The 13,236-nt window shown below is 34.2% G+C and overlaps 1 protein-coding gene across 1 annotated transcript; it reads right to left on the bottom strand.

Moving 5' to 3' along the window:
• On the bottom strand, positions 1 to 426 carry LOC139426096 (uncharacterized). Its single transcript, XM_071183780.1, has one exon. It carries the CDS (start codon positions 424 to 426, stop codon positions 1 to 3), a length of 426 nt encoding a protein of 141 aa, XP_071039881.1.
• Between the last annotated feature and the right edge of the window lie 12,810 nt (positions 427 to 13,236).

Genomic DNA, 13,236 nt, shown 5'->3' with positions numbered 1-13,236 from the left:
TCATTTAAAAAAAGATTCAATTGTTGTTTGCTTTAGAGATGTGTAAGAAAGTTTGTCTTTAATACTTTCTATAGCTTTAAATGTCTCCTCTGACATGTTCGGCTGTCTCTCAATAAATCTCCTTACAGTGTCCACTGCAGAAAGTGCTTGTTTGTTAGTAACATTGGGTGGTAAATCTTCGATTTCCTCATCCTCTTCTTCTGATAGCTCACAAGAAGCTTTCGTTTGAGCGATGATATCATTGTCATCCCACTGACCACACACTGTTACTGCATCATCTACGTTTACAAAGTCATGAAAATTCATGTTATCAAGCTTCATGAGTCCGATCAATCTGTCAGTGTAGTTTGCAGCAGAATTAACGATATTGATTGTTTGACTACTTTCGTGATCTTTAATGCATCCAGACTTCTTGAAGTCATTCATTATTGTTGCGTCATCCTCTCTCTCTGTAAATGTAGCGGTGCTCAGAAGCTTCAAGGATTCCTACGAGAGCGGTCTTAACCAACCAATCTCCCTTAAGGTTAAGTTGAAAGAAAAATTGTAATTATCCTGCTTACCAGCCTATTTGTCCCTTTCCTTCTCTTTTGATTGCTATATAGAATAATTTTTTACAATCTAGCATCTTACATCGTGGCGTCCGTGAACTTTATAAAATAAAAGGATAAAAATGGCTGACAATGAAGCTACCAAAAGATTTGACATACTTAAAACGCAGCGAAAAAGCCTGCGTGCTGCGTTTACTAAATGCGTCACCAAGATTGAGGATACCCTTAAAACAGAAATAGTGGATAAAACAAACTTTCCGAATTTGCAAAGACAAATCACCGATAAATTCTCAAGATTGGAATCAATTCAAGAAGAAATAAGCAACTTATTATTATCAACAGAAACTTTGATGGCGTATTATGATGAAGATTTCCAGACAGCGGAAACTTATCGTGATAAATACTCTGAATTGTGTAGTACTTTGGAGGACCATCCTACTGCAATAAAAGAACTGTCAATTCCAGAAAATATAAATTACCTACAATTGAATTAAAGGAGTTCAGCGGGGATGCGAGAGAATATTTAGGATTCTGGAGCCAATTTGAGAAAATACACGAAGACTCAGAAATTTCAGAGGACGATAAATTCCAATACCTAATTCAGGCGATGGTCCCCAATTCTAAAGTCTCAAGGTAAGTACTGAGTTTCCCTCCAACGAAAGAGAACTATGTCACACAACTCAAGAATCGGTTTAGACTGGAGGATTTATCAGTGCAAATATACGTCCGTGACCTACTTAGCATGGTCATGCGAAATGTTACGGGCGGAAAAGCGAAAGATCTCTCGGAACTTAAATCTGAATTAATGTGTTTAGAAACTCTCGGTAAAGGTTCTGAAACTTTTTCAGACTTTTTAGAGCCACTGGTTGAAAGCTGTTTACCGGAACAAATACTCCGCGCCTACGAACGCAGCAGACAAATGGATAGTACCAAAGAAGGAAGTAGTGCAAGATCGTTGAATAAACTTTCAACTTTTCTTGCTCAAGAAGTTAAAAATGAGGAAATGATACAATTTGCCCGTTCCGGCATATCGGCTAACGAGAAAATAAAAACAAAGAAACTGGAGAGAGATCAGGCAGTGGCTACAGGTGCGGCGCTCTTAAATCAGACCAATAGCTCAGGTAAGCGATTTCGTTGTATTTTCTGTTCTAAAACAAATCATAAATCTATTGATTGTTTTTTTGCTAAAAAGATGACTTTTAATGACAGAAAGAAAATTTTCATTCAAAAACATGCTTGTTTCAAATGCTTACGTATTGGCCATTCACTGCGTAGTTGTAGAATTCCGATTACCTGTAATTTATGCAGTAAAACCGATCATTGTATATTGTTATGCCCCGAAAAAGAAAATAATATTTCTGATGTAGGTAATTTAGATGCAATTAGTTCTGATACAAGTAATTCTAATACTGAAAATGTGGTCACTAATACTCTCTATAATAAAAATGTCAATAATAACATATTTTTGCAAACAATTGTATTTAAAATTGTTGTAAATAAGAAGGAAACAACTGTTCGTGGGTTAATAGACAGTGGATCACAATATTCGTATATAAGTGAAAAATTAATTGAAAAATTACACTTGCAACCCAAAGGTAAACAAACCCTTGTCCATGGTTTGTTTGGGGGGAGTGCGACCACCCATCCTCGTAATCACTCATTATTTGAGATAAAAATCAAAAGTCTGAATGGCAATTACATACATGATATTGATGTTTTTTCTGAAAACAAAATTTGTGGGCATGTTCCCAAAGTAAATAATTTGTATGCTTTAGTTGAACTTAAAGAAAAAGGTATTGATGTTCCTGATTTAAATGTGGCTCTAAATGAAATTGATATATTATTGGGTGCCCAAGCAATTAGTGATATTTTACAAGATGAAATATATAAACTAAATTGGGGTTTATTGGCTGTTAAAACAAAACTTGGGTTTACAATAATGGCCAAAGTTAATGGTATAATTAATGAACATCAGGTATCGCCTGCCTTGCGTGAACGCGATTTGTGTAATAAAACATTTTCTATGCTATCTTTCAATTTTAACAACTTAAATGTTAGAGAATTGTGGGATTTGGATGTTATTGGAATCCGTGATCCAATAGAAAATAATAAACAGGCAGTTCTGCATTCTGATATGATAAATCAGTTTAATGAAAACTTAAAGGTTCTTCCTAATGGAAGGTATGAACTTTGTTTACCTTTCAAAGGGGATGTGACTTTGCCAGAAAATAAGGACGCAGTTCTTAAAAGGCATAGGCGAATGATTCAAAGATCTATTACAAATAACACTATAGATGAATATGTGTCTGTATTTAAAGAATGGGAGGAATTAAAAATAATTGAAAGAGTTCCCACAAATGAAATATCAGATAAAAGTTATTACCTTTCCCATAGACCGGTAATAATGGAAACTAGTGAAACTACACGAATATTTGATGCTAGTGCTAAAGTCGGTCAACAACCCTCCTTGAACGATTGTTTATTTAGAGGGCCTAATTTAATTGAGCTAATTCCAGATGTATTAGATCGGTTTCGAATGTATCCAATAGGGTTATCTAGTGATATAGAGAAGGCATATTTGATGTTAGGTGTTTCACCCGAGCATCGTAATTTTTTGCGATTTTTTTTACCCTTCGAGAAATGAAGAAATTGTCTATAGACATTGTAGGGTAGTGTTTGGGGTTTCTTCTAGCCCTTTTCTACTATCCGCCTCAATTAATCACCTTTTGGATAATACTAACACAGATTATGCAGAAATTGTTTCGAAACTCAAAAATTCATTTAATGTGGATAACTGCATAACTGGAGCATTTAGTGAGACTGAAAGAGATAAATTCATTTTGGGTGCTCAAAATATTATGAAAAGAGTGCGCTTTAACTTAAGAAACTGGGAAAGCAATTCTAAAGGTCCCAACATTACCAATGAGATCGCTTCCGATGAGAATTGGCGACATGTGCCTAGCAAAATGAATCACGCTGACCTCATTCTCGTGGATATACTCCACGACAATTATTAGAATCAAAATGGCATGAAGGACCGAAATGGCTACTTAGTTCAAGTGAGAACTGGCCTTTAAATGACACGATTTGTGAAAATAAAGAACTAAGCGCTGAAAGCAGAAAAATAAAAATTAGTAATGTCAATGTAACCGAGGAGTCACCATGGTATGCAACAAAGTTTTCCAATTATCACACTATGATTCGTGTATTTGCGTGGGTGATCAGATTCGTGAATAATTTGCGTACGGCCTCAGATAAAAGAGAGCTTGCCGATCTAACTACAACTGAAATCGAAATAGCAGAGAAAACTGTTACACGCGAAATACAAAAAGACTTTTTTCCAAACTTTAAAGAAATTCCAGTCGTTAATGTTTATAAAGATAGTGACAATTTGATTCGTGTCAAAACCAAAATCATCGAGCGTAATGACGATCTGAACTTTAAGGCTCCTATCCTTTTGCCAAGTGACTGTTTGTTCACAAAAAAGTTAATCGAGTATCAACATCGAATAAATTGTCACGCGGGAGTTCAAATTTTGCTCTCCATTATCAGAGAAAAATATTGGATCTTAAAAGCTCGAAAAACAATTAGAAGTGTGGTTAAAAATTGCGTGCGTTGTAAACGATATACTGCAAAAGCGGCAGTTAGCCAGCCAGTATCGTTACCCCTCGATAGAGTAAAAGACGCTAACGTATTTGAGGTCATAGGAATCGATCTGGCTGGATCTCTATTTTTGAGAAATAGCGAGAAGGTGGGGATAGTGCTGTACACTTGCGCAATTTTTAGAGCAGTGCACTTGGAAATGGTAGCATCTTTATCAACTGAGAACTTTCTGTTATCTCTTCGGTGATTCATCGCTCGTCGTGGTAGACCCAACATCATCTATTGCGATAACAGCGCGAATTTCCGCGGCGTATACCGTGAGCTTAAAAACTTAAATTGGGCTAAAATAGTACGAGAAACTGAAATACAACAAATAAAATGGAAGTTTAACCCTCCAACCGCCGCATGGTGGGGTGGTTGGTGGGAAAGACTTATTCGTGTAATAAAAGATCTACTAAGGCGTACACTGGGCAGTTCAGTGCTCAATTATGAAGAGCTGTTCACCATTCTGTGTGATTGTGAAGCAATTATTAACAATAGACCCTTGACGTATGTGTCCGAAGACACATCAGATTTGAAACCACTGACCCCTGCTATGTTTTTGGCCACTAATGCATCCTTTGACGTAACTGATTTAGATTTAAATGACTTTTCGAAGTTTCAAAAAAGAATAAGATATCGTCGTAAACTTATTCTTGATCTAAGATCTCGTTTTCGAAAAGAATATTTAAGTCAATTGATCCAAAGAAGGAGCCACTAGAAATTTTGCCGTTGGAGAAATTGTCTTAATTGGTAATGACAACAAAAAACGTTTGAATTGGCCCTTAGGTAAAATATTGGAGTTGATACCCGGAAAAGACGGGAAAATTCGTACTCTTAAGCTCCACTGTAATAAAAACATACTAATCAGACCTGTTGGTAGAATTTATTCCTTAGAAGTTCCAGCAAATTCCATTTTGGAAACAACATCATCTTCTGACAGTGAACCATCAGTAGCTCCTGACGGCGAATGTTCTGCAGTTCCTCCCCTAGAGACTACTGTTCCTTCGGCAACCAGTGATGGTACTCAAGTGCCTCTCCTCCCACTCATGAGTGACAGAGTGTCCAAGTATGGACGTAAGATAAAAACGCCAAACCGGCTGGGACTAAAGTAACTTTTGACTATTTTTTTTTACTCTAAAATTTCGTCAAAAAGGGGGGTGGATGTTGCGTCATCCTCTCTCACTGTAAATGTAGTAATGTAGCGGTACTCAGAGGCTTCAAGGATTCCTATGAGAGCGGTCATAACCAACCAATCTCCCTTGTTAATAATTTTAAATAAAGTTGAAAGAAAATTTGTAATTATCCTGTTTACCAGCCTATTTGTCCCTTTCCTGCTTTTTTGACTGCTATATAGAATAGTTTTTTACAATCTAGCATCTTACAGAAGAGTTATATTTATTGACTATGTCAACCTTCATCTAGATAAAAATCAAGCTAACATGTCTTATATACTAGTGATTTGGTATTTAATATTTGTAGTGGTAGTTACGCCACTATATATATATATATATATATATATAATATGCGAGCGTTAGAATATTTCCTTTCCATAAATAAATTAAACTACTCAAATGGCAGGACTAGTTTATTATTCAAAAGTAAAAGAAATATGACTAAACAATAAACAGAAGCGTAAAAATATATTTAAAATTTTATTCAAATTAGTAGGTGAAGAAGAATAAGAAAATATAATAATGCAAGGTGTTACGTAATGACCTCCCTAATTATATATTCGTAGAATTATTATAAAAATGAAGTAAAAGAATCCAGACATTAGTGGGTGCAATTGATATTTAAGTGAGAAGATACAAAAGCTATCGAAATCTAATGAGTCACTACTCCGGAAGGCAGGACTGAAAATATCAAAACCAGTCTGATTGCTATAGAAAACCGAAAGGGTGCAAACACTGGTTAATATAAGCACCTCCAAATTTCATCAAGTTATATTAAAAATTAAAAATAAGTTGTAATAATAACATTTAAACTCCACTTGATTACCTCAGGTAATCAAACCCGTTTTGATGTTTTTATTACTGATTTCTCAGATATGATTCGCTAGATTTTGATCTCTTTGTCTCTTTTCATTGGTTGAACACTAATTTGCAATCAATAACGTGCATACTTTTTTTAATACAAAATGACTACATATGATTCTAAATCAATAAGAAACACTTTCTGCAATAATGTTAAAAAATATCTTTGATTATAAGTATTTAGCAAATTTTTATAATAATTAAAAATTAAGTAAAAACTATCAAAACAGAAGTTTGTAGATTAAGTTAAAATTTTTAAAGTAAGTAAAATGATATAATCGGATACTACATCAGAGTGTTAATGTATAATTGAAAATTCTCCTATCTTTTTATTGAATATTTTTTTTATTTTGATGTAATGATTTGCTTATCGTCAAAAAACAAATATTATTGTGATAAATGACGAATATATAATTGGTGTTTATCTTTCAATAATTTAACATTTCCAGTTTAGAGACTTTTATACAATTATAAATGTAGTTAGCAATAATAATAATTCAAGCGAAATAAATTTCTAAAGAAGTTTAATCCAGTTCATTTAAATATTTTGGGCTAAAAAAAATTTACAAAACAAGCAACATTTATTTAAACAATTGAGCAAGCATTAATGTAATTTCTTAAAGGATTTATTTAGGTTCTAAATAGTGGGGTCTAAATATCTGAGATTTTTATACAGTAGAGAGCTGTTTATCAACACCGAAGAGCCATTACATCATGACCACCCTGCTAATAACATGTAAGACCACCTTTAGCCCTCAAAACTGCTAGCAACCGCCGTGCCATTGAATCCACAAGGTGCTGATAGGTAGTCTGAGGTATCTGGTACCAAGCGCTCACCAACTGGTCCTGCAATTCCTTCGCATTGCGAGGGGGTAGCGTGGCAGCACGAATTTGGTTTTCCAAGTAGGACCACAAATGCTCTATTGGATTAAGGTCAGGTGAATTTGGGGGCCAAGACATGACTTGAAAGTCACTGGAATGTTCCTCGAACCAATCCATGACGATTCGACCCTTATGACATGGTGCATTATCCTGTTGGTAAACACCATCCCCCGCAGGAAAAACTGTTGCCATGAATGGGTGAACCTGGTCTGCAACTATGTTCAAGTAGCTTACAGACGTCAGGGATTGTTCTATGAGGATTATGGGTCCTAATGTGCCCCATGAAAACATTGTTCCTGGGCGAGAAACCATGAAAACCTGGGCGAGCCCATTGTTATAGATGGAGGGTGGTCATTATGTAATGGCTCTTCGGTGCAGATCAATCAGGACCAATACCGATCCGGATAGCGGAAAATCGTATGATTGGGCAGCTTTTTTAAAAACGGCTCTCGAGAATGTTGTTAACACTTTTCTAGACTTAAGACTGGACACAGTAACAATTCCTATTTTACCGTACTAAAAATGGCTGCTAAAAAATGTTTAAACATCTTGTTTTTTTACAAAATTGACCAACAAAATTTGTTTTTAAACTGAGAAACACTTGAAAGAGAGAGAGAGCACTTTATATCCTCTTTCTTAAAAAAAAAAGTATTTTTGTTTATTAAAAACTACTTGTCAGTTGCCTCCAATGCGCACATTTGAAACTAGAGAACGATTTAGAAGTTTTGTATTTACAAAGGGACGAAAAAAGCTATTTTTGACTTCTTTCAGACATTTTGAAAATAAAGAAGCATTTTCACGAAGAAAATAAAATTTGGGAAAAAAGAATGTGGGTTCTTTGACTGATCCGGACAATTGGACAATCCGGTCAATTGGTTCGGCGCTCTACTGTAAAAAGAAATGGTAAAAAGCATATTATTTGTATTAGAGTAGTAGTTGAAAGCAAAAAAGTAAAATATAAATACTTCAGTGAACTTTAAGTTTTACTCCCACATAAAAAGTTTTACATGTCAGAACACAAATCAGTTTGAAATATTTAACCTTATTTGATTTCTAAAGAAACATTTAAATTATTTTAAATGAATAATTACTTTAAATGAATTACTTATATATAACTCCATAAAAAAATTTATAACTGTAATTACTTTTTAGTTCATGAGTGGTATTATTTAATAAATAATTAATTTGAATGACTACATAGTAAATATTTATTATATACTTTAATTATTAGTAGTTCAAATTTGATTCTCAAAAATAATAAGCAAATCAAGTTACACTCTGTAGCAGATCCTCCTTTCATGTGATAATGGTCGGTCAATTAGTATCGGGTTACTCAGTACAACGGATACCTTTTCAAAATTATCTAAAAAATTGTAATTTTTTTAAAAAAATAAAATTATTATAATAATAACGTATTGAAAAAATACTGAACTGGACATAATCTTATAAAAAAATTGCTTTAGTAACTAATTACCATCACGTTTCCCAAAGTAAAATAAGATAACTAAACTCATTAACGAGGAAAAGTAACTATTTGCAGCGTTCATAACAGTGTTTGTTAGTTTTCATTTTAACGAAAATCAAAATGCGACTCATTTTATTCATTTTCAGCTCAAGTTCATAAGCCAAAAAAAAATTAATTACTAGGCTATATTCGTGAAAAGTATATTTCATTCCTTTCTTTAATTTTTAAAGGAAATTTTTCTCCTACCATTCTGCTGTTTCAGAAGATGCAAAATTAAAATAATAATAATAATGACTAGACTTTGTTGACATGTGAGTAACAATAAAGGTTAACATGGGGAGAAGAAAAGAGGTGAACCCTGGGAAATTACTTTCTCTCGAGCTTTTAGTGTTTTTTCATTTGACCGTTTCTCATTGAGTTTAATTGCATTATTATAAACACAAAATTTATAAAATCAGATATTTATAAGCACAGAAGTTCAAATTTGAGGATGATTCTTTAGAATTGGTAAAAATTTGAAAATCCCACCCTGATTTTTATCAAAAAAAGTGGTTTAAAAAATTTTTATATAATAATCACAAATCATATAATAATATCACAAATGGTTTCATTATTTATTTTCACAAATTGCTGATTGAAACACCCTGAGATTCATATGTATCATATGGTGTTTTGCATGCTGAATTATAGAGCCCATAAGCTAAATAAACTTTTACATGTGTGGAATATAGTATAAATCTAACCTCCATAGTCAAAAGTCACATGTTTATTCGAATTCAGTCGAATGAATTTGAAGATTTTAAATGCTAATTAAAAAACTAAAATAACTACAGTTGAATATTCTAAGAATCTCGACTAACTAATCATTAAGAGCTGATCTCAATTCTCGTTAAATGCATTAAATTTCAATTAAGTTCAAAATCGAATAAAGCGAATTTTGTTAATCTTCTTATTATTTAGATATCTTGAAATAATTGCGAATGTCTATCTGATTTACTGACAAATCTGTCAACATATTCAAAATAAAATCACTTTAAATGCAAAATCATACTACCAAACACGCCCTAAAGGCTATTAAGGCTCGAAATAAGAATGACAATTTCATCGAAATGATTTCTGTTCAAATACGCAACTTCATATGATTAAATAGAAAACAGCGTACCTCTCCAAAATTGCATATTCAAGCGATTTTATGGAAACTCTATTTTCGAAAGTCAATACATGATATAAAAAGTTTTTATTGTAAAAAGCATGCATTTTCTACATCCATGCGTATGATATTGGATTTGTGTTGAAACTGAGTTTAAAATGATTTCTAGAAAAGAAAATTACTTCAATTTATAAAAGTTTTTATTACTTTTATTAAAACCTAAGAATGAAAGGAAAAATACAAAAAAAGTTATTTAAATAGCTATTTTACACTTAATAGCAAATATTTTAAAAGGAAATTGAAAAAATTATTTAATCCAAAATCTTCAACCTACTCGCTTACAAATCGCTATTAGCAGTATGTGACAGATATGTAAATAAAATATGTTACTTTTGAATAAGATATGCCATTTCAATAAATAAAATATTGCAAGTTATTTCGTAATCATCCCCCTTAGGGCATGCATTAAGTAAACTGAAACAAAATAGACGTCGCAAATGAATATTCAAGCAAGAAACAAACAAATATCACTCTGAAATGTATAGCATAGTCAAAGTAGACGGAAAAAACAGCGTGCTTCGAATTATTTCTCAGAAAACTGGAAATGATTTCATTTCATTTAGGGAATCTCAAGTAAGAATGAGTCTGCGCACCACCTCCTAGAAAAGGGAAGGCCTCAGCATGGATCAATTTCGTAGTCCAACGTAACGAACATAAACTGCGCAGTGGAGGAAATAATAAAAATGCACTACGTTCGGGCTACTAAGCAGAGTACTGGGGGAAAATACGAAATATGTCATTACTTTTGGACTACAAATTGATCTACTTTCTTGTTTATGTTAACCCGTGTTGAGGCCTTATCTCTTCTAGGAGGTATTGGTTTGCTGCGATTTTGAGGTTAGTTAAACTTTTAAGAGCCAAAAAACTACCAAATTTTAAACATTTTTCAGTTTTGCCTTAAAACTTCTAAACGATGCATCATGGGCCGGGACAGCCTGGTAGGTAGGGCGCTGGGCATATGTCCAGGAGTTCGTGGATTCGATCCCCGCCGGTCGAAGACTCCCCGTGTAGAAAATGATGACAGATGCACGTTAAATCGGTGGAGTAGCAAAGTCCTCCATGCTCCCATAACAAATAAATACCTCTGAGGATAGTGATCCAGGAGTTTCCTTGTCTTCTGGACTGGTTCAAAAATTGCAAGGCTACGGAGTTGAACATTAGTAGTCGTAAACTCAAAATTGGGTCTGCTGTTCAACGACGGATAAAATAAAAAATAAAAAAAAGCGATGCATCATGTGCTCCCAACACTAGATGCTGGGCGTGGGAACTCAAGCGTTCCCCTCCATGTCTCCAGTTGGCAAACGCTGTGCCCCGAACATTGGTTGTTGGAAGTGGAGTTATGCATGTTTATCTTTTTTTTAAACGTATGCCTGTTCTGGCAGTGGGGGTGCGATTGTTCCTGTTTTTCAGTGGCGCCATCTATGGCCAGGAATTCGATTTCTGCCACGCCATTCACACAACCACAACCCGTTTATAGGGCGGATCACATGCATATTTTTTGATACTTATTAAAAAAAAATTATGTTGTGATGCGGCTAAGTATTTACTGTCATGTTTAATTAATGTCATTAGCCTTTCTCTGTTAACACCCTAAAGGATGCTAGACACAAGCATTGAGGAAAACATGCACACCCCCAGCCATGGACTGGCTCACCATTCGGAGCCAAAATAAATCCAGCTGACTGGTCTCTAGCAGCTGGACAGTGTGCCTGGCAACAAAAGCAGTTGTCCGTGTTATTCGTATAAAAAAAATTGCAATGTGGATAACTATTTGATTTTATACTGTGTTTGCATTGTGATTTTGTGTTTGTCCAATAATTATGTTAGCCCTTACGTAATTGCCTGATGGATGGCACAATAGCTAATAGGTAATTCAATAATTACTCATCCAACTTATTGTGCCTTTTATTTATTAGTTTCAATTTAGCAGCGGTTGCAGCCTCGGGGACAGATATCGAAGAAAAACAGGTACCTAAACTACATTTTTTTCTCATTTTTCAATGAATGATTTGAAAAGATTAACCAACAAAAGTTGGGCCTGCCAGGAGGAGCTGGGCCAGTTTTCTTATGAGACCTAGACAGACGGGCTTTAGTGGGTCTGTAGGTTTGTAGGATTGGGCACTAGATGCGCGGGATGCGCACGACTTTTGGGTGGCTGCTGGTGGCCTGGGTCCTTCTGACCGCTCAAGTGATTAGGTTGAACTTCTTCGGAGCAGCCGTGAAAAGCCGTAAATCCGCTTCGCGTGCTGGCTAGCCAACTGTGGTGTCTAAACGATGCATTGTACAGAAAATGTTTGTTATTCAAAACGAAACAAAATTAACAAAACAAAATTAAAGAGTATTGAATGGTATTTTAAGCACTTAACTTGGTCAAATTTTTACTCTTCGGCTGAACAAAGCGTTGCTTTAACTTCAAAGACGGTGACCCAAAAATGTCCCTCCAAATGAAAAATAAAATGCATGGAAATTACAGAACATCATATATTGCTTTCGGAGAACACTTAATTTTCGGAGACCACAAAGTTAGCCGATTGCATCATTAAGATAACACCAAAAAACGTAAATCTTTCGTAACAATGTTTCTCCCAGTTTGATCTGGAAAATCAATTTACTCGATTATGTTCAACTCAACTATTCGCTCTCTACATTTTATGAAATAAAGCTAAGTATTCTGGGGATAATAAGGAAGTAGAATCTAAATATTTGAATTGCGAATTGTATCTGTACACAAATACCTTAAAACAAGGTCAATATATTTAACAGTACTTTTTAAAAGGGATTTCGCTAATTTATACTCTAAATAAAAATTGCTTTGAACGGAAACAAAAGTTAAAAGCAGTTTAATTATTTTATTTTAAGGAATAAGTATTTATCTGCATTGTTAGAAATTTCTCAGAAAATGTTGTTAAATAACAATTTATTTAGTTGTTACTTTACCATAATCAAACAAAACAGCCGAAAGACCATAAGATGGTATTCAAAATATGAACTGTGCGAATTACAATTTATTAACTGCTTTTACCTAATACAGTTAATTAACGAGAATTTTATCTCATTAACTAGATCCACCTAAAGCCTTAGATTACCTAGTGTGTCGTTGTTGTTGTTACTTATCTCCAAAGGTCTGACGGCGTCAGACCAGATCCATAAATCCGTTGAAGAGTAATAAGTCGCAATTACCTAGTGTAAGTAGCATCACTCTTTTCCTTGCGACCTTTTTGCCGCTTTTAATTTTGATTGGTTGTCGCTAATCACATGGTTAAACAGTTGCCATTTTGTTGACTGGTTTGAACGGTGAAGTATCATTGCACTCAATCTGTTATGTTTCATACCTTTAAATTAATAATGATAGGGGTCGTTGCGCATTTAGGTGTTCTAATAAGTCAAAAGGAGACTTTAAATTGTATCGCTTACCTTTTGGATATCACACATACAGAACGACGGAAAATATGG

This window comes from Parasteatoda tepidariorum, chromosome 7 (genome assembly GCF_043381705.1).
Source record: "Parasteatoda tepidariorum isolate YZ-2023 chromosome 7, CAS_Ptep_4.0, whole genome shotgun sequence".
NCBI lineage: Eukaryota > Metazoa > Arthropoda > Arachnida > Araneae > Theridiidae > Parasteatoda > Parasteatoda tepidariorum.
Note: the sequence above shows the minus strand (reverse complement) of the source record. Positions and strands in the feature narration are given on the sequence as shown.